Source organism: Anser brachyrhynchus, assembly GCF_964034855.1.
Source record: "Anser brachyrhynchus genome assembly, chromosome: 21".
NCBI lineage: Eukaryota > Metazoa > Chordata > Aves > Anseriformes > Anatidae > Anser > Anser brachyrhynchus.
This window is the reverse complement of record NC_137714.1, coordinates 6,124,008-6,145,166: the sequence shown is the minus strand read 5'-3', so window position 1 is coordinate 6,145,166 and position 21,159 is coordinate 6,124,008. Positions and strand designations below refer to the sequence as shown.

Genomic DNA, 21,159 nt, shown 5'->3' with positions numbered 1-21,159 from the left:
GCCTGCCTGCCTGCTTGGGGAGAAGCTAAGTCTGTGAGCACCAGCTGGCTCCTCTACAGGGCTGTGATCTGTGATGCGAAGAGGCAAAATGCAATCACACGGTCACCTGTCAGCTCTCAGGAGAAATCCAAGGCTATTACCCAGGTCATCGGCTCAGAAATAGCCATTTCCAGAAGAAAAGCCAGAAGAATGTAAAAAAGCCTGCAAATGCAGGCAGTCCCTTTCTGGTGAGCGCTTCTGTCCACAGCGCAGGGCACATCATTTTCGTCCTGTATGCTGAAGAAGCCGGGGTGAACTTTACAGACAAAAGGTCACGTTCTCGTGCTTCTTTCTAGATAGTCACTATGCCAGCCTTGCTATGGGGACAGAAAACAAGGGGAAAAAACAGTCATATTGATATTTTTCCCTTTGACCAAGCCAGCACTCGCCGGGCGGAGCTGAGACACCTCCACCAGCAGCCTCCTGCTGATGGCAAGCTCCTGAGGCACACGGATGCTCCTCATCCCAACCAGCCATGGACACGGACACCTGCAGCTGCCCCACTGCACCAGAGCAGGGCCATGGTGGAGCAGCTAGGAGGATTTTGTGCCGTGGGTCTCTGGCACACAAACCACCCCATTTCTGATGTCCGTTCAGCCGCACGCCTGGAGGGTGGCTCGGAGGAGAGGCTGATTTCAGAGCATCGCTGCCTCCAGCAGCCAAATCCAGGCTGGGCCATACCAAAAGCCAGGCTGGACCATACCCAAAGGCAGCCAGGCTGCCTGCAGCCACACCAGCACACGCAGGAACAAGGCGTTTGAAGGCTCTGCCTATCTCTGAGGCTTCCTCGCAGCCCATCCCACAGCGCCGATATGGAAAACCTCGTCCACCATCACGTCTTGCGCCCCGCAGATAAAGGCCCGACAGCGGCAAGGAGAGGAAAGCCACTGGCAAAATTAAGATCAGGGAGGGACAAAAATACATCTTTGCGGACGAGGATGACAGTTTGCTCCCCAGGACCAGAGCGAACAGCAAGGCGCTGGAGCATGCGAGCTGGCCTTCCTCTGCCACGATACGCTGAGCTGCGACATGCTCTTGCACGGCTGCATAAAGGATGTGAGAGAGACGGCACCTGCCTGCTGTCTTCCCCTCGTCCTGCTCCAGCGAGCGGCTTTCGGCAGCATCACTGCACCTGCCCTGGCCCCGCTGGGTCATCTCCTCCCAGAAGACAAGGGCTGTGCGCCCTCGTGCACGTGGACAAGAAACGAGAGGCGTTACGGCCGCGTCTGCCATCGCCCGCGGTCCAAAGTTCTGCAGACGTTTGGTCTAGCAGCTTGGGTCCTGAGCACAACAGCTCGCAAAGACTCGAGGGCTCAGACATGGCTCAAGCCTTGCTGAAGGCGGGTCCCCTCTGTAGCTGCAGGGAGAGACGCCTCGAGGAGACAGCAAGCCCCTGTTCTTCCTCAGGGCGTCAGATCAGAAGGGAAAGCCTTACCCCCCGTTGCTGTAGGGCACTACATCGTACCCCCCGTGCTTCCCCGACGCGGCAACACAAAATTCATAACCTGGCTGGAGAAAAAGCACCCGAGCATCTCGGGATGCAGCAGATGTGGCACGTTAACAGCCACCTCCATGAGTATATCTGTCAGCGACGTTTCCCCTTCCTGAGCACGAAGTTAGATGCAATAGAAATTGGCTATAAGCAAACGGGCAACTCCAAAATTAGTTGGGCTGCTCGGAAAAATTGCCACGCACACAAACGCAGCCCCTCTTTGCTCCAAGGATGTGTGTCAGGCTTGCAGGACACGCATCGTTTGGGTGGAAGGGCATCATGCAAACCTTAAATTAACTCAAATTGTTTGACCTGTGTAACTGAGGCTCAGGGCAGAGGCTGCAGGGGAAGCCTCCTGCCCACATCTCCTCAGAGGATGGTCTGTGACAAAGGATAAATCTTACAATTTGTCCCCTTGCCACCTCCTCCTTCGGATCACTTGGACCAGAAAGGATTTGGCTCTCAGCCCATGGCTGAAATTTACAGCTGGTTAAGTCCAGGTCTGAAATAGCCGGGGAGATAAAACTGCACATCTCTACATCACCTGCAGTGAAGAACCGACTTCAGACCAGACCAAGCACCACGGATGCTGGCACCCAGCCGCCTGGCAGCTCTGCAGGAGGACATTGGGGTCCCGTTAGCGCTGCCCCCACCACGGACCCGCTGTTCTGGCAGCCCCCCGCTGCCTGCACAGGGCAGGCACCAGCGGGTGCTTTGGGCAGCACAATCCTCCTCTCCCCAGCTCCAGCTGGCACAACTCACCGCCGACCGAGCTGCGGGATGAGGGCCTAATGCCCCAAGGGCACGGTCTCTTCTTGAGACAGTTTGGGTTTGTTTTGAAAGAAAGCAGAAAAATCCCTCACAGGATACTCACAGTGCTAATTTCCCCCTTCGGAGTCCAAATATTTGCTCACCTCAGAAATAACACGGACATTCAGCCGGCTGTTTCCTCAAAAATGATCCTTCTGCCCAGCTCTGCAACCCAGCCAAGCTCTGTGCACGGCCACGGGTCTGCTAACTCCATCCCTGCTGCCTCCGCTCGCAGAGGGACAAATCCTTTGGTCCTTCCCTGCCTCTTACCAGCAAGGGCTGCATCAGCCTGAGCAGGCTGGTGCTGAACAGAAAAGGCAATCCCAAATGTTTGGAGGCTTTCCGTGGCAGGGAAAGGCTGCTGGTTTGAAATCTGCCATGCATTTTATCCCTGCTGACGTAAAGCCTTGCCAGCCGATGCACTCGGGCCAGGTACCGCAAAGCTTTCCACGCCCCGGGCTCGGCACACGCTGTGCGGATGGAGAGGAGAGGGATGGCGACACGAGACCGAAACCGCTTTGGGGAAAAAGGTACAAACCGTGCCTCTTCTCCATTTCCACGGGATGGGAGAGGCAGATCCAGCTCTATCTGGCCGCCGTGCACCTCCACACCCAGCTGTACCCACCTGCACCCGCAGCAAACCGAGAGCTGGGGCTCCTCCAAGGCGCCCAGAGGATTTACACCCAGGCTCCCTTAATTAAAAAAGGTGTAGCTCTGTTCCTCGAGCTGCTTTGGATGCACCAGCCCCAGGGGTGTGGGAGGTGATTCTTTTCAGCTGCAGCTTCCACATTTTCTGAATCAGCTCCCCAAATTAAAACTAAATTGAAGTTCAGACTGTGTTGGTATCAGGCTCAGCGTTAGGACCACCATAAAAACGTGACATGCTTTAACCTCAGCCAGGCGTTACCTGCTGGTCTAAAAAGGTCTGATAGGAGGAGAAATATTGTTTGAGCTCCCCCGTTCATGGAAGTTTACTGGCCTGCCTATTGCAGATGTTTTTGTTCTCACAAAGCAAGCTAAAATTAAATTGCAGGCCCACCTGCCAGACTGTTGGGGCATTAAAAATACACATCTCTATCTCACCAGCCAGCAACGAAACCAGCCCAGCTGCTGTCTGAGTGACAGCCTTCCTCCCGGAGCAGGAAAGAGTTTGTTTAGCTCTTCGCTATGACCCAGCGAAGCAGAACACACCCAGAGCAGAGAGGAGAAGCTGAGAAATCAGTGACTGGTACGAGGTGGGAGAGGACTGCACGGCGAGGGGGCTGGAGGAAAGCCTCGGGATGCTCCGGCCAAGAAATCAGTTCACACCCCTGCCCCAGCAGAGCCTTCTACACCTCTTATGCCCTGAACAACCCTCCCTGCTTCACAAAACGCCCTTCTCTCTAAATTCTGGTCATTTTATAACCACGAAATTCAGCTAGAGGAGTCCAGCCCCCTGGAAGGACGGTGCTCCCGTGCAGACAAGGTAGTCATCAGCACACAAAGGCACGCTCAGCTGCAGGCACGGCAAACCAAGAGATAAGCAAGCGAGCATTCGGGCAGCCTTGCTAACAATGCAATGCAAGATACAGATCTAATAACAACCCATAAATAAGCCGCTGCTCGCTGCGGGGGTAACCTCTGCCGGGCTGCAGCCGGCAGCCTTATCAGCAAGCCGTATTAATAATCGGGGTGATCACGTTAATGAAACCGCTCGCACGGCGCTGGAGCCAGCACGAGGAGAAAGCCACCAGCACCCGAGTGACGAGGGGTAATTTCCACTGGAGAATCTTACGCAGCTGCAGAGACCTTGCCAGCTAATGAGCACTGTTAATCACCGTGCCCACGCTTTTGTAGACACTCTGTCAGTAGCTCACGTCTTCACGCAGCACCAGTGGAAGAGTTTTCTTGCGACCTAAACTCCGCGGATGACCTCCGCGCCTTGTCCCCATCGCCCTGCTCCCGCTCAGGTCTCCCATCTCCGCCAGCAACAGAAGCACACAGAGCAGACATCCTACCTCACCATCACTGGGCAAGGCTCCTGGCCCCGTGGAGAGATTTCCTTAGTCCACGGAAGCCACAGGAGAGCTCGAAGAGGCCGAAAGGGTCGCGGGACGCGGGAGGTGGGGACAGCTTGGTTAGGACGTCCCAGCCTCCAGCATCCTCAGCAGGGCTGGCCGAGGTGGTGGAGCGAAGAAGTGACAGCGAGTTATTTACCCAAAAAAAAAAAAAAAAAAAAAGCTTGTTCTGGACGGGAGAGGGGGAGGAGAGAAGAAAAGGAAGTCATCTCCTCCTCTTATCGGCACCAGCCCGGCAGCTGCGAGCCGGGTGTTTGGTGGGGACCGGGAGGGCAAGCGCCGCGCGCCTGGGGTGTGTCGGCTCGGGGGCAGCCTGAATGGCAGGAACAGTGAGCAAAAAGGGAGGCTAATGGGCAAAGTGGCATCCCTGGGAGCTCCTGTATCTGGATAGCACTCCCCGTTACATCTCGGTCCTCCTGGTAAAGCCGCAGGAGGGATTTCTGCCCTGGCACCGAGCGGCTCCGCACGACTCCCAGACGGGGGCTGATCCTGCCAGGGACAGGGCTGCCACGCACTCTCAGGAGGAACAAGGGTCTCAGGATGTTCAGATGCTCCCCCAAAATCTTTTGCTTTGCGGGATTTCTAATTTAAGCTAAAGAAGCCATCCCTGACTCAGTTCCGAGGTGGGATTCACAAGGTGGGATTGACCCCGAGGCACCTGGGCTGGAGCCCTGCGTTTAGCCCCGGAGAGAAACAGGCGCCTCCTATTCCTGTGTGTACCCACAGTTACAGCCCGAGCACCCCAACACGGCCAGTCCTGGGTGTAACTTAAGGAGACGGTGAGTTTTTAAAGGGAGAAGTGATGCCTTTTATTAGCTGAGATGATTTAAGTGGGACTCGCAGACCTTGTCTCGGGCCAGCCCTGGGCAGAAGGGATTTGTGTCCTCAGTCCTGCAGGATGAGAACCACAAGCCCAGCCCCAGAAAACCTGGGAACACGACAGCCCTACAAACTGCATGGCAGGACAAAACCCTCCCCCTGCCCACGTCCTCAGCATCCTTGCATCACCAGCTTCCTAGGGCAGGAGAAATGAGACCTCGGCTGTCCTGCGGGCTGGCAAACAACTAAACACACATCCATCGAGGCATTAAACGGCCGGGAGTGCGGCTGCCTCTGCCTGAGCATTGAGCCCATTATCCCACAGCCGCTCAGCGCAATTAGGGCTGCTTTGTGGCTAGCCCTTAATGTGCCAGCAGAGCAGCTGGGGCACACGGAGGAGACGGAGATGACAACAGCCCCAACCGCAGCGCTCCAGCCCAGCCCTGGTGGTGGTGGCAGGGAGGAAATGCCAGGCAGGGCTGGGATCGCACCCAGCTGGGCGGGATCGCACCCAAAGCACCCAGCTGGGCCCGGCAGGAGGTGGACAGCACAACCTTACAGCCCAGGGCATCGGCAATGCGACACTAGATCAGGACCCTCCCCTGCGCCCCCAGGCCAGCCGGTGCTTTATAGCGCACGGCACTCCCCTCCTTCCACAACCCTGCCCCCAGTGATGGGCAGGAATCGGAGATGCTGGAGATAAAAGCTGTGGAAAGGAGGGAAAAAACAGGTTATGTTGTATTAGCCCTCCGTGGAAGTCCTTTTCCACAGTAGGTCTTGTCCAAACGTGGTTGGATAGACCACCAGCAGGGCTCTTCTCCCTGTCCTCACCCAACCTCGCATCCAAGTCCAACCTGTTCAAATCCCAGACCCATTTAATCCTCCTTCCAGAGATCAGGAGGGACACCAAAATCTAACCAACCCCTCCAAAACTACGCCTCCCTCCCTAACTGCCCTTCTCGAAGCACGCCAGTTCCTGCCCGCTTTGAGCATCGAAACGACAGCACCCAAAGTTTCCGCTGCTGCAGCAGCATTAAATTCTGACGCCAGCCCCCACAAGAACAGGACCGAAACCCCAGTCCGAGCCGCAGGTGACGGCAGGAGGTGGGTTGGTGCGAGCTGGCATCGCTGCCGCAGCACAGCTCCCCTCACACAGGCTGCACAAAGCCCTGACAAAAACGCACCAGGGCGCAAGGAGCTGCCATCCGCACGGCCAGCGGGCAGGGAACGGGCTTGCAACACCCGCACGGCTCCAAAATCCTGCCCTCTCGCCAGGATCATCCCAAGCCCTGCTTCCCAGGAGGGGTTTGGAGGGGAGGAACCAGCACTGGAGGAACCAGGCGCTGGGTGCCACCACTGTCCGCGTGGTGCTGGGGACACCTCCCTGCCCAGTGGCAGACCCCGGCCAAAACCTCAGCCGGGGCTGTTTTAAGTTCCTTTGCTCCATCTGGTGGCTGCAAAGCTTTTAAAAGCTTTGCTCCCTTGTGTGACCTGCTCGTGGTCTGTCCAAACAGAGTGGGTGAAGAGAAGCCTGGGATGAGCCACGCTGCACCAGGCAGGAGAGCTGGGCGAGCCCCCTCCTCCGAGGAGCTGGTGGCCACTGGATTGCCCCACGCTGGATCAACAGGGTTCTTGTGAACCTGGATGCATCTGGGGTTCCTCACACAAAGCCCAAGCGTGGCCATCCTCAAAGCACATGAATTTTGAGACCGAGCAAAGCCACGGTGGCAGGGCCAGAGGCTGGGCACAGCGCAGAGCCCCGCGGCACCAACTGGAGCCACCTCCCCTGGCAGGCAATGAAATTAGGATGTTTTCCTAAGCTAAATCCCTCAGACCTGGGCTACGGGAAGACAAATGTCCTCCATTCCGCCAGGAACACAAGACTTACTGTCAGGGTGCTGCCAAGGGCAGAAACAACCTGAGCCTTTCCCCCCCAGGAGCAGAAGGAAACCAAAACCAGCCCCAAGGCAACGCAGCCAGCCAAGGATCTCGGCGTGGGGTTCAGTTCTCCAGGCCCCTTCCCCACTCAGCTGGTTCCTCGCAGGACAAAACAAAGAGATAAAGGCAATAAGGAAGAGAAAAACAAAACAGGGAAGAGCAGAGCCTAGGGGGACAGGGACGGGGTGACCTACGGCACCGTGGCTGCCCCAGGTGGCACCAGGAGGGTCCCGCGGCGCCGTCCCCACCGCCCTGCCTGCCACCGGCTGCCGGAGCCCAGGGCATCACGTGTGGGCCTGCTGAGCCCAGAAATCCTCAGCTTTCAGGATTATATAACCCGGCGAGCTAATTAAAACCGAGGGGGGCTATTTTGGACCCGGGCAGGGTGACAAGACAAAAATATAGCCCGTAACAGGCCCACGTCCCCTTTGAAGAGTCGCCAAGGCTATTTTTTACCTAGATACATCACGAAGAATTGGAGGGAGAAAAAAAAATACCAGGGCTATATTTAGAATTTAATCAGTGGCAGGGCTTGTTACACTTCTTAGAGAGGAGACTGATGGAAATATTTCAGGAGGGTGGGAGGAAGGAGGTGTGTGTGGGGGGGAAGAGAAATAAAGACAAAAATAAAATCTGTAATAATAATAATAAAAAAATTCAAGGCCAAAGATAGCCCCGGCATCTCCCTTACATGGAAGGGATGCTGCTCGAGGGCGTGAAGGGGAATTTTCGGTTGTTGTGAAACCAAATCTTGCGCTGTCGGGCGTCCCACCCCTCCTGACATCCCCGCAGCCAGGCGGCACGTCCCGAGGGAAGGGCTGTCCCCTGCCCGTGCCAAGCACCCACAGCTCCCCCAGGCTGCCCCAGCTGTCCCCGCTTCCCTTTGTCACATGCGCCCGGTGTGACAGCTCTGGCGGGGACACAAAAAAAAACAAGCTGGAGGAGGCCACGGGGGTTGCAGGGCCACGGGTCCCTCGGAGGTGGCGGCTGGCAGAGGTGGCACTGCCCAGCGCCTCGTGTCACCACGCGCACTCCTCCCGACGTTTCCCCAGCTAGAAGCCATCCACTTTGTAAAATAAATACTTTTTAAAATACTTAAAAGCTTGTCGGAGCAGAGGGGAGCTGCACGTTCCCATTTTCTTGCCCATGTCCATAAAAAAATAAAAATAATAATAAAAATATCAAACATTTTTTATTAAGGCACATCTTTTCCAACGCTTCGTCTACCCAACCACCACCTCTTAGCACCCACAGCGCCCAGCTCCTCCAAGCCACCCGGGTGCCCAAAGAGCCCCAGCTCCTCAATCCCTGCCGGCTCACAGCCTTCCCCACCAGTGAGGATGAGGAAGAGAGCTGGAAGGACTCGGGAGGGGACAGGGGACCGAAGCCGTGTGCCCCTGGAGGGGAAGGGAACCGCCACCCTGGCGAGCTGGGTTAAAGCATCCGGGGCACGGCAGTTCCCTTGAAAGCCAACTGGAGCCTCAACCCCACCGAAAAGGGAACTTCCAAGCACATTGTTTTGGAGAGAGGAAGGAAAAAAAAAAGACAAAAAAAAAAGCCACATTTGCTTTGGCACCGCAGATGCGAACTGCAGCTCGCGGCCGGGCTCCCGGGTCGGGCACCAAAGGGGAGCCCGTGGGCAGCGGAGCCAGGACCAGAGGGGCTTTGGGGGAGCCCCCTGCAGCGGCAGGCAGCTGGTCCTGTGCCCTCACAGCCCCCTGCTCCAGCACGGATGGGTAAATCGCTTGTTTAGCATGTGCTTGCTGCAGCTGCTGGCGGGGAGACCTTCTTCCTATCCGCCCGTTCCGGCGGGGGTTATGGCGAGGTTGAAATTTATTTAAGAGAAAAACTTCTGCTGGAGCAGCCTCGGGAGGTGGGTGGGCTGCTGATAGGAGTCACAGCGCTGTGCTAGCGGTACGATGACCGTGCACTGGGAATGTAAGCAATTTCCAGACCTTACACCCCAAGGTCACAAGGCAGGATCCGGGTGAGCCCGATAGGAAGGAGGAACGGATTGGGTTGCACGAAGGGCCCTCACGCACCAACGGGACCGATATCTTCTCCCCCAGATGACACAACGGGAGGCACGGAGGTGCCTGGAGCGCAGGGGGAAGCCACAACCATGCCTGCTGCAGCACGGCTTACCTCCAGAGATGCTGGGAAGCTGCACAAACCCCTCTCTGTGCGGGAGAGGGACCGCACGGATGGAGGCGCACACCGAGGGGGACACCTCTCCCCGCTCCCCGCCTTGGTGCCTTTTCTCCCAGGCCACCAAGCAGCCCAGAGACGAGCCTGCTTCTCCCTCGGGAAGATAAGAGCCACCAGGGGCCGGGCACCACCCCAGCGTGGGGCACAGAAAGCCTCCAGCAGATACTTGCAGAGAGGCCAGCTCCTCACCTGATAACACAATCAGGGCAGTCGCAGCGAGCCCCAGCCCCGCGAGCAAGCTCAGCTCACCCTTTCCCCCCCCCCCATCGCTGCAACGAGCGAGATAAATGTAATTTCTGCTCGCCCTGAGGCTGCCCCAGCCCCAAGATCTTGCATGGGGAGCTGCTGTGATTCGCCCTGGGCACGCACGCTCCTGCCACGGCCACGGATGGACGGGGGGGACTGTCACTGCCCAGGGCTCCCACTCGCTGCCCCCAGGGACAGGGAGGAACAGAGCCCCACGGACACAGCCCCCCCGGAGCCCCACAGCCTGTCCTGCAGGGACAGACGGACGGACAGAGCAGCAGGGCTGGGCTGCAGCACGGACGCACCGAACCCTGCCCCATCCTAACAACCACGAGGGCATTTTGAAGGCGACGCAGCAGGAGACGAGACTCATCCACAGCTTACCCAAACATCAGCGGGTGGATGCAGGAAATCCCCTGCAACCAGAGCCCGACACTTGTGCCCCCCCGGGGGTTGCTGCTCCTGCAGCTGGCCCCCAGCAGTGCCCTTCGCACGCGGGGGCTGCACAGGACACCTGCGACAGCTCCTGCTGCAGGGGAGCAGCAGCTGCGAAAGGCCAGGAGGAGACCCCAAAGCACACACCTCTCCTCCAAACGTCCCCCTCGGCCACCGAAAACAAGCAGAGGTCTTTGCAGAGCACCACCGCTACAAGCAGCGGCGTGAGCTGTTTGCGCAAAATTTAAAAATAAATAAATAAATAAAATATTGCATATACAGGAAACGCACGGTTCCCGATTTCCAGCTCGGTTTAATGCGAAGAATTTCCTTCTTCCCTTCAGACTCACGCAGGAAGCCTGCAAACACAGCAGCCCCGTAATCTGATTAAGCCCCGTCCTACGCACGTTTCCTGGAACAGCGCGGGGCTGCGGGAGCCACTTTCCATCCCTCCCCGGCGCGCATCCCGCGAGGCAGCAAGTGCAGCCCTGCCCGAGCCTCCGCCTTCGGTCACGGGCAGCGAAAAAACAACAGAATAAAGCAATTCCTACTGCAGGGAAAAATAAAATGAAAGGATTTAAGCGATGCTTAAAGAACTGCAGCCGTAAGAGCGCTTCTCCCCACATGCAGCCCAGAGGGTGTGGGGCTGTTTGGAGACTGTAAATAGGTTTTGGCTCTGTTAGCATCCCGGGGGAGGAGGGAATCCAAATTTGGGAAGTCAGATTTTTTGGGAAATCAGCTTTTAGCAAGCCTTTTGGGAGTCGAAGGGCACCTACAGGGCACAGGCAGGAGGGTGAGCACCACAAAGGCACCGTGGAGGCAGGGGGTGAGCAGGGGATGGGTCCCACACCGGTGACCTGGCGGGGAGCAGGAGCACCTCGGCTGCGGCTCTGCACCCATGGGACCCTCCCGAAGAGGGGCCGGGCTGGTGGGTTGCTCACGGGGAGGCAAAAGGCGATCGGCACCAGAGATGGAGGAGCCCTTTGGCCAGCCCTGGTGCTTTTCGGATGGGTTTTCAGTGGGTTTTGTGCACCAAGGAGCATCTCCAGCTGGTCCCGGCAGTGCCAGCGGCACCGAGCGGTTCCCTTTCCGCAGGCCCACGCTGCACACCTGGGATCCCTCGCGGCTCTGCGGAGCTCTGATTCATTCAATTCCCGAGCAGAACCATCTCCTAGAAACCCGAATAAAGCAAACCCTGCTGGAAGAAGCGGCGAGCAGCTCCGGCACCACCCAGCCACAAAGGAAACTCGCCCTGCGCGCGGCGCTGGGAGGCTGGCTTCCCCTCCGGTGCGCCTTGCCTTCAACTGCCGCTGCAGACGGCGAGGAATTCTGCTTGGCAGCCCTCAAAAGAGATACAGCTGCATCCCAGAAACGTGTTCCAGGGCTGAGAGCGCTTCATTTGTCTTGGGACCATAACAAGAGCAGCTCGCTGCCTTGGGGGAAACCATAGGATACTGGAAAAATCACCGAGGGCCTGGTCCAAACCCCTCTCCTTGGCAAGGTTAGCTTTCCTGCTCCGAGCTGGGCCATTAACCGTTCTCATTCCCTCCCTGGAGAAGGGCAGAAGTGGTGTATTTATGCATTTCGTGACCCGCAGTAATGCACTCGCCCTATCTGGAAATAAACAGTGGACTGGGAGCTCGTAGCTGAAATGCAACTCAAGTAGCTGCCAGCGCTCCCATCCTCATTTACCAGAGCAAAGCCCAGGGAAAAAAGAAACAGCACAGCTGCTGCTTCTGCTAGCCCAGCATCTCCCACCCCTCACCTTCCCTTCCAGGCAGGCTTCGTGCATATTTGCGCAAGTTCCCTTGCACGAAAGCCCCCGAGCTCAGCTGAGGCATCTCGGGGTTGCAGGGGGATGCTGCTGCTGGCACAGCCCGGCGGGATGCAGGCGGATGGCACGCAAGGAGAACTGCGAGGGGACACAGCCGAGGTCACCCATCGAGTCACCCACTTTGATTCTCCCTCTCCAGGAGGAGATCACCTGGTCCCAGCCACCGTGGCCCCAAGCTCTGCCCGCGATGCGCTGATAATGAATATCCAAAATGCCAAAACACCGCCCTGCTTTCGCTCCCCGCACCAGAAATCACCGCCTCCCCCCCACCTCCGCGCCCAAGATGCCAAAGCGAGCAGCTCCTGCAAACCTCCCGGCCAGTGTTTACGTTGGGATGCGGCGCAGGAAGCTCGTGTTTTCCCACTGCCCAGGCAGCGGCAGACTGGAGGCTGCCGGGCGCTCAGGGGACTGGCGCTGTGCTTCCTGCTGCTGTGGCGGATCACCGAGGCAAGGCAGCAAGAAAGGTTTCGGGGCGCAGCTGAGCTGCGTTCGGTGCCTCGGGTGCTCAGAAACGCGGCCACCACGAGCACGGGGACCGCACAGCGGCACCCTGGAGGATGCGCACAGGACCACATCGTGGCCAACCCTGACCGGCCAGCCCTGCTTTGTTAATAGCTACGAGCAACCTGAGATGTCAGAACGACCTGCGACATGCTGTAACATCGCTGTGCAGATGCCACAGCATCCCAGGGAACCTGGCTGGGAAGAAAAAGCCAGCCCTGAAGGCCAGGGCAAGGCGCAAGGCAGCTGTGGCCCACCATGCACACATCCCAGCCAGCACGCAGCTTCCTCCTGGGGAAAGCAGCACGACACCTGGGGTCTGCAAGCAGGGGAGAGGTGAGGTTCATCCACCAGGATCTCCACGTCACGACAGAAAGCCTCTCGTCGTGCCCGAGAGGACACAAGCACAAGCACAGAGGGCTGCGGGCAGTCACGGCACGATTCCCAGGTTCCCAGTGCTCCAGGGGAACCAGGACCTCTGGTGATGCCGGGGGTCCCAGCGGGGCTCCTGACCTCCAAACCCCCCTGCGCGTGGTGCCAGCAAAGCCAGGGAGGGGACAGAAATGGTTGTCCTTTCCTCAGGCTTTGAAAACCAACGCAGCCAGGCCCTGGCAGCAGCTCGGAGTGGGGTTTGCAACATCTCTGTGGTTTAGGCGGACAGCAACCAGCTCGTTCTGCCCGCAGCAGGGCTCGGTTCTCCCTCGTGTCACCCACGTGCACCGACGTTTCATCACTGCCTCCCCGGCCAGGCCCTGCGCTCACCAGCACGGGGCACGGGGAGCGCGAGCAGCGGCTCCCAGCCCTTGGCACGGCTGCCAGGGCAGCTTCCCGGACGGGCTGAGCACCCAGAAATGGGTTTGTTTCTCCCTCCACGTGGCCTCGTTGGAAAGATTTGGCACTCGTGGGCACCATCCTGGGGTAAAGCTGTTCCTTTAGCTTGGGAGGCACTGCATCTCTGCCCGGACCCCCCTGGATGCGCTCCCATGCAAGGAGGGGAGGTGGGAAGCAGCACCCAGTGCTCAGCACCGGTGTTACCGGTCCCAGCAGACCCTCTCCAAAGCCTGGCTGAGCACCCCAGAGCATCGACCTCGCGGGCACGGCCAGGGGGACGTTTGGGGCAGGTGCTGAGCTCAGCGGGTGCACCTGGGCTCGACCAGGGGGAGCGCAGCATCGCCCAGGACGCAGGCAGAAGGGGAAGATGCCATCCCGACCAAGTGGACACCCTACATTTTAGGAGAAAAGGCCAGCACAAAGCCTCTCCGCACCAACCCCACTAAAGTGCCAGGTTTTTTGGGACTCCTGTAAGGGCTGAGCTGGTGGCACCTTACATCCATCCTGCTGTCTCCAGCAGCCTGCTGCCCTGGAGGGTGGAGTGAGCAGGGTAGAGGCACCGCAGGCAAATATTGACTTGCCTGCGGGCACGGAGAGCGCTACCAGAACGAAACCCAGGGGCCCCAAGCCCCAGCTTTATACTCCATCACCCATCAGCACGCATTTTTTATAGGGGAGAAATAGAAGAGCCCGGCCTCTTCCTAAACTTCTGGGTGCTTTGAACCACAGATGCTCACAAAACACCACTCGGCACCTGTTGTACAGGGGACACAGCGAGTGCTGGATGGCAGAGAGACCCCAAAACCCCACAAACCCTCAATGGTGGCATTGCAGGAATGCCCGTGAGGAGGATCTGGAGGTACCGTGTGCTCCAGGGGGCCCATGCCCCACGTCCCATCGTGTACCAGCACCAAAGGAGCCCTCTGCCCTGTATGCAACCCCGTTTCTCAGCCTGAAGCACCCATCCGTCAGCTCCCCGGGGGTTTTTCAAAACACTTTCCGACCTCTACTAGTAACAGCGGCGTTTGCAGGTCACCCCAAGGCTGGGCGGGAGGAAGGCCGGAGAAAAAACCCCAAACCCCAAACCCGCTCTGGGGACGCCACACGGCCCGGGGGAGCTCTGCGCGCGTTTGTCCTACTGCCCTCGACGAAAACCGACACGAAAAGAGAAACCACCGGGTAGCTGCCTTCCCCTCCCGAAACCGTCGCAGGGGAGGAAGGACAGGGAAGGGAAGGCGTCCCCAAATCCCACGGGCTCCGGCTGCCACCCCACGAGAAGGACACTGAAGCCACCAAACAGAAGCTGGGGCAGGCACCAGCACCACGCCAGAGAGCACCGAAGCGCCTCATCCCGCTCCCGCACCCCACAAAGCTGCTCCGAGCGAGCTGAGGCCCCCTGGGGACCCCCTGCTCTGTGGTTTGTTTTTTTTTTTGGGGGGGGGGGGACAGGGGCAGGTAGAGCATCACGAGATGCTTGGGGGCAGGCTCACGGAGCTCTTCCGCAAAGCAGGCGCGGGGCTGGGGGAAGCAGAAATGGGGCGGGGGGGGAGGTAAGGATTTTGGGGCAGGGGACCCAGCTTCGCCTCCGCCCCCCCCCCCTCCCCAAATTTCCCTTGCCCCCCCCCCCCACGCGTGGGGAGCCACGCTCGGAGGGGACCCACGCGTGGGAAGCCGGAGAGGTACGGGGTGGGGGGAGCCGGGGGGAGGCGTGGAGGCAGCCCCCAGCCCCTTACCTGCGGGAGGTCATGGCTCAGCACGGCTCAGCACGGCTCCGCACCGCTCCGCACCGCTCCGCACCGCGCTGCTGCCGCCGCCGCCGCACCCCGGCGGGGCAGCCGGGCTCCGGGGAAACCCCTCCCTGTGACGTGGGGGAATCCCCGCCCTCTGCCCCGCCCCTGCCCGGGAGGAGGGGGGGGGGGACACACGGAGAGACACCCCCCGGGGGCAGTTTGGGCACCCCCGGGGCAATTTGGGCACCCCCGGGGGGCAATTTGGGCACCCCCGAGGGGTAATTTGGGCACCGCCGGGGGATAATTTGGGCACCCCCGGGGGGTAATTTGGGCACCCCCAAGGTGTCCCGTCGGGGGGGCGCAGCCTCCTCCCGGCCAGCCCCCGGCCTCCGCCCCGCAGCCTGGTTTTGGCTCTGAAAAAAAATAATACGAAACCAAGAAAAAAAAAAAAAAAAAGAAAAAGCGCCAAAAAAATGGCACCGGGCACCGTCCGGTGAGCCCCGGAGCCGTTCGCTGTTACCCCCATCGCTCCCCCCGCCAGAGCTCAGGGGCTGCCCTGGTGTCCCGGTGGTCCCAGGAGGGGTCCCAAAGGTGGGGGGTGGTGGTGGAGGTGGTGACCCCAAGCTGCTCTTGGGGCAAGGGTGCTGGGCGTGCGGGAGGGTTTGTGCAAACAGGGCTCGTTTTGCCATCGGAAACGCAAATCCAGCCGTTTTTAACCAACTCGCGTCAAATCGGCGGAAAAGGCAGAAATTGCCCCAAACGCATGCCCTGAATCTGGCGCCTTTCACGAATGCCGGGTGAGAAAACAAAGCCAGCTGTCCGAGAGGGAGAAAAAAGCCAGCGCACGGGCAGCTACCTCCCCCCCGGCCCGGCCGTAGCGGCAAAAATAGCAATTTCTAACTATAATAAGACTCAGCGAATTCCGCGGCTATTCGGGGAATACCCGGGGAGCTGGCAGCGGGCTGCCGGGCTGCATCCCTGCCCTGCGTGCCTCCAGATGGCTCCTGGGGCAGCGAGGAGCACAGGGGGCAAATAGAGACCCCGATACCAAGGACCCCCGCCCTCCCCTTCCCCATTTCCCCCCCCTCTCTGTCTGACCGGGGGCTCCTTTCGCAGCACTGAGAGCTCATTGTGAGCGGCCACACTGCGGCTCTGTCTGCGTGACCCCTCTGCTCCATCCCCGGCTCTGTCTCGGTCAGTGTCTGGCTGGGAGAGGCTTCGGGGCCAGTCGGGCTCTCGCCCTGCTCTGCGTCCCCCAAAAAAGGGGTTTTCTGCCCCATTTCTGGCTGCCAGGTGGTCACTGGGGGCACCTGCTCCTTGGGAGGCACGGTGGTTGTCTTGCAATTACAGAGCGTGCACCTGGGCTGGGGGAGTGCCTTCAGTGCCTGCGGTGAGGACAGCTCCTGTAGATCCTGTTTAAGCTGTGGCAGTCACCCAGAGTGCCCAGTGCTGCCGAAAATCATTTGTAACTCCCTCCTGAACCCCGACGCAGGCACAGGATGACCCCCCCTTGTTTGCTCATCTGCAGGGCCGGCTGGGCACCCGCGCATCGCAGGGACCTCCTGTTCACGGTTCAAGTTGTCCACCTGCAAACACTGCAGCCCCTTTTCTCTCCGATTTATCCCGTTTCCCCGGTCGGAGACGTGGAGGTGCGTCGCTGCGAGGTTTTTTTGGGCTGCTTCAGCAGGTGGGCAGCACGCAGCGCGAGGGGGGAAGCTGCCAGCCCAGGCTGTGTTGCAGCAGAGCAGGGAAATACATCCCTCAGGGTGGACAGGACCATCCAAACCCAACTGCCCTCTCATCCCTGAAGCCCCCTTGCCCCCAGGGAGAGCAGACCCGGGCTGCCAGGCCTGCCATGCACACTCCTGAGGGCGCTGAGCAGGCTGCCCAGGGCTGCCAGCAAGCCTGGCCGCACCATTCCCCTGAGTCACGCCTGCTGCCTGCCCAAGCGTGCCCCCAGTGTGGCTCTTCCCCTTCTTTCCTTCCTCTTTCCCCTCACAAAGGTTTTTTCCAGCGTGTAGTTAAAAAAAAAAAAGAAGCCACGCATCCAGCTGTCGGAGCTCGGCTTTTCATTCTGGCCGAGACAACGCCAGCTTTTTCTCCTCCCGCTCCGCGGCGAGCTGGCGGCGAGCCTGGGAAAGAGGCACTGACTTTGCAAGCCCGTGCCTGCTGGAGCATAATAAGGTCATTGTCGAGAAGACGCGGCACCGGGAGGCTGATCTGGAGCGAAACGCGGCCCCGGTGGTGAGTTGTGCAAGCCCCGTGGCTGCGCCAACACTGGCCCCATTGTTTGCCGTCGGGAGCCGACAAGCCGGTTCCTGCGGAGCCGCTGCAGACGGCGATCAAATGTGCATCGTCGGTGGATACCAGGACTCGCTGTGCCAAATTAGCTGCCTCCCACACGGCAGGACACCCACGTCCCATCGCCTTGCACGAGCCCTCGGCGGGCCGAAGCTCCTCGGAGCTCCTGGCCCTGCAGCGCGGCGAAGCGCCGGGGACAGAGCGAGGGCGGGAGAGGCCCCGCCAAGACCCGTTGGGAGCAGGAACCTGGGTGCTGGGACGTCTCAAACCACATCCTGCTTGCATATATATATATATATATATATATGTATGCTGGCGGCTGCGTTTCCAGGGCTCCTTGGCTTGCAGAGGGCAAAACCCCAGGGGAGATGGCTGGTGGAGAGGGGCAGGCTGCGGGAGCAGCGCTTGGGTCGCGCGGGCACGGTGCCGTGCCAAACCTCTGCTGAAATTGCAGCCCAGGAGGTAATAAAAGCATGCACGGCAAGGAAAAGCTGGGGTGTATTTGGACAGGTGGACACATTCAGAGTGAAATCAGGTGGCTGGAGAGGAGGACAAAGCCCCAAAACCTCTGGCTACGAGCACTGGGTGGCATCCACAGAGAGACAGGATGGAGCAAACGCAGCAGGTACCTGCACGGACAGGGAGCAAGCGGGGCGCACGGAGAAGAATAAAAAAGCACCAGGCCCCTTAAAAACATCTTTAATAGTTCTCAAACTTTATTTCATGGTGATTGACGAAAGACACAAGTTAGTAATGGTTATATCATGCTGCTCCTCTACTGTGCATTGCCCTTCAGAATTCATACAGCAGTTCACAACGGTCATTAATTTACCCTATAAATGAAGCCACGTGGACATCGAAATAAAAAAAAAAAAAAAAAGGAAAAAAAACAAACTTCAATGTCTTTTTTTTTTTTTTATGTACATACATGATATAAATGCTATTAAAAATAAAGCCCAAGTTAAGTGCATGGCCCCTAGGGAGCACTGCTGAATCTGACCTTGGTTCAAGATGCTCGACCACGAGGACGCGACGTCCTGTTTTAAGGCATTTCCAAGCCCCAGCAAAAGCAGACAGAGTTTGTGTTGGCTTTTTTTTTTTTTTGATTTTCATTTCGATTTTTTTTTTTTTTTTGCAGTGACCCTGGCTTCATTTCAGTGGCATTGTGGAAAATTAGCAGCTTCCTCCGTGCGTGCTCCCCTCCCTCTGCGCCCCCAGCTCCAGCCGGCACGGTCGCATCTCCCAGCTCAAGCCCCGTGCTCCAAACACCACGCAAGGGTCTCACAAGTCCTCCCGCCCCATCCGACACCCCCGGTTAGCCCCTGGCTTTCTGTACATCCCGATCAAAATGTTCCCCCCCCATCCTGGCCTGCCTATATACATCCCACGCTGTCTATATACAGCAGCCACTTAAAATGTGGGATTGCCACACACACACAGATACACACACAAATTCGGGTGCCCTCTTCTCACCAAAGGCACGATATCCCCTCTAACATATCCCCTTTCTAACATTTAATCACCGTTTTAGAGGAATGACAATAGCTTAAAGCAGATTTCACCCACGTTTCGCTGGGATGGGGGCAGGTGGTGCTATGGTTTAGTTTTCTTGGGCGGCAGGAAAATTTCAAGAGGAATTGATCGAGGAAAGTGAGGATTTTGATTGATAACTGAGGAGATAAAGGAAAAAAAATTGGGAAGAAGGAAGGAAGAGAAGAAACTCTGGCAAGGACCACCAGCAGCCCTGCCTCGCTAAGCATCATCCTGCCCCCTGGAAAGGGAACTGCAGAACAGGGCTGGTTGAGGCACCGGGCACATCTTTTGCACATGTCCTGCAGGTGAATGGTTCTGACTTCTGAAAGGGAGCCCAGGCAGCCTTTAAATTAAAAAGAAAAAGCAGGCTGAGTGGTTCGCTGCCGTGCTGTTCCCCTTCATTACGTCCATGTTCAGAGCTCGCCCTGAGAAAAGCAATCTGACTTCTCACGGCTCGAAGGTCAGTGCTCGGAAACAACGCTTGGAGAGGGAAGGGAAACCAGAAGGTGAGCTGGGAATTTGTGGGAAAACGGCAAAACCATCACCCCCGGGGCACCCAGCGCCACGCGATCGCCGACAGGGTCCTAATCCTGTGCGCTCCACGAAGTAGGATGGGCACAAAGCAACGCCAGGGATGGGGACACCGTGGTGGCAAGGGGACACCGTGGTGGCAAGGGGACACAGAGGCGAGGCAGCAGCAGGAACTTCTTCCCATGGAGAAGGAACCTGAGAGCAGGGGGGCTTTTCTTTCATATCTGCCACCCCTTTGCTTTCCTCCCACTCGGAGGAGACCCGGTGTTTGCACTCACGTGTGTGCAGGCTCACAGGCACTCACAACATCCATCCACACACAAGCACACACGCTGGCTGTGCAGCTGGTATCGTGGCATCACTTTTAGGACTTTCATGGGGGAAGACAAGAGTTTAAAACCTCCCAAACTCTCCCGCCCAGCCGCTTGCCGTGCCCATTTCCATCAGAGCTGCTGCTGCTGGTTTGGTGGCATCCAGAGGGGCTTCAGTCGCGGCGCGGAAGCCCCCGCATAGCACCGGGTGTTGCAAAAGCTTCAGGTCAAGATGCAAAAAGGACGGGGGCCAGGGAAGGACAGGTCCAAGAAATTTTTTTTTAGTGGAAAGGGACCAGATCCCATCCCCTCGCAGCCCGTTTGTGATGCAGGGAGAGCGCTCCTGGCTCCTGGAGAGGTGCTGCAAGCGCTCAGCGGCGCACGGGAGGGCAGCGTTGGGTACAGGGCAGCTCTGGGAAGAGCAGCCAGGGCAAGCAGGAGGTTAGGACGTGGCTGGATCAAGGCAAAGCGTGGAAATGAGGTTTCACAGCTGCTTCTGCACGTGTCCAAGAGGAAGAGGAGGAGGAGGAGGAGAGCCAACAGAGAAACCCGAATTTCTCGCAGCCCCTTCTCAGTCCAGCACACAGTCATAAGACAACCAAAGAGCAATGCTTTCCTGCCTGCTCAGAGCAGACCTTGGTCTCTCTTCCAGTGCATGGCATCCCTGATTTGAACAGAGCATAAAGGAGAAAAGCACTTGAGATCCTTACACACATAAATTAGAGTGAGAGGAAGGGGGGAGGAGGGAGATGGGGCGAACACGGGGCCGGGAGAAGGCTCGCCAGAGCCAGACCCCGGAGCAGTGGGGCCATCCCCACCTGATGGCCGTGTCCCAGCTCAGCCAGCACACAAAAAGGGGCTTTGGGGCCAGGCCTGAGAAAGGCAAGTGGCCAAGCCACCAAGGGCTTGCCAGCACCAGCATCCTTTCCCCCCCCGCAGCGTGAACAACGACCCAAGAACGCAAGTAAGGAGGGGAAAAAAAAATAAAATAAAAAGAAGAAGCTTCAAGTATGGATGAGATTTACAATGCGGGTGCAATGGGGAAGTTCTTCTGTCACTTCTTGGAGACTTGGTTCAAGGTTTGTTCTTTGTTGCTGCTGCTTGCTTAGAGTCTGACCGACCTGGATAGACTGCAACCGAACAAATAACCCAAAAAAAAGGTGTTTCCTCCCCCCCCTTTTCCCCCCCTCCCCCCCCAAAATATAAAAAGCAATAAGTTTACAAAAATAGAAAATAATTACAGCAATAGGCAGGAGGGAGGGAAGGAGAAGGAAGGGTCCCTGGGGGTCTATTTGGCTGAGCAGTGTAATATCGTGGGGTTGTTTAAAGCGTCCTCCACCAGATGCAGTTCCTGGCGGTCGACAACCACGTCCCGTATACAGCCAACAAAGCCGGTGCTGTAAGCCTTGGGCAGCTTGTGGGCCACGCTGAGCTTCTCCATCCCCCCTGCAAGAGAGAGAAAGCAGAGCTGGGGGGTGTGAGGACAGCGGGCACGCCGCCGCGCCCCAGCACCCTGCCCAGCCAGCAGCACGCACCTGGGAAC

The 21,159-nt window shown here is 58.2% G+C and overlaps 2 protein-coding genes and 1 long non-coding RNA gene across 17 annotated transcripts in view; 1 reads left to right on the top strand and 2 right to left on the bottom strand.

Annotated features, from left to right (window-relative positions):
• LOC308181369 (tyrosine-protein phosphatase non-receptor type 11-like) overlaps positions 1-15,103 on the bottom strand; it is a 42,392-nt gene extending 27,289 nt beyond the window's left edge. For 4 of the 10 annotated variants that reach the window (XM_080564602.1, XM_080564604.1, XM_080564603.1 and 1 more), the window contains exon 1: positions 14,944-15,103. In XM_080564602.1, coding sequence (XP_080420728.1) covers positions 14,944-14,957 — 14 coding nt within the window. In that variant the 5' untranslated portion in view covers positions 14,958-15,103. Of the gene's footprint in view, positions 1-2,445; positions 2,905-4,338; positions 4,489-10,191; positions 11,215-14,943 lie in introns of those variants that run through there. The other 6 variants (XM_080564596.1, XM_080564599.1, XM_080564598.1 and 3 more) reach the window with 4 other exon arrangements.
• Positions 11,223-20,856, top strand: LOC308181373. Its single transcript, XR_013941439.1, has 2 exons — positions 11,223-14,889; positions 16,469-20,856. It is a non-coding gene; the product is annotated as an uncharacterized lncRNA (long non-coding RNA).
• Positions 17,929-21,159, bottom strand: part of AGRN (agrin) — an 81,384-nt gene continuing 78,153 nt past the window's right edge. For 4 of the 6 annotated variants that reach the window (XM_080564590.1, XM_080564593.1, XM_080564592.1 and 1 more), the window contains one exon: positions 17,929-21,062. In XM_080564590.1, the coding sequence (XP_080420716.1) occupies positions 20,905-21,062 (158 nt within the window). In that variant the 3' untranslated portion in view covers positions 17,929-20,904. The remainder of the gene's footprint in view (positions 21,063-21,159) is intronic. The other 2 variants (XM_080564591.1, XM_080564595.1) reach the window with 1 other exon arrangement.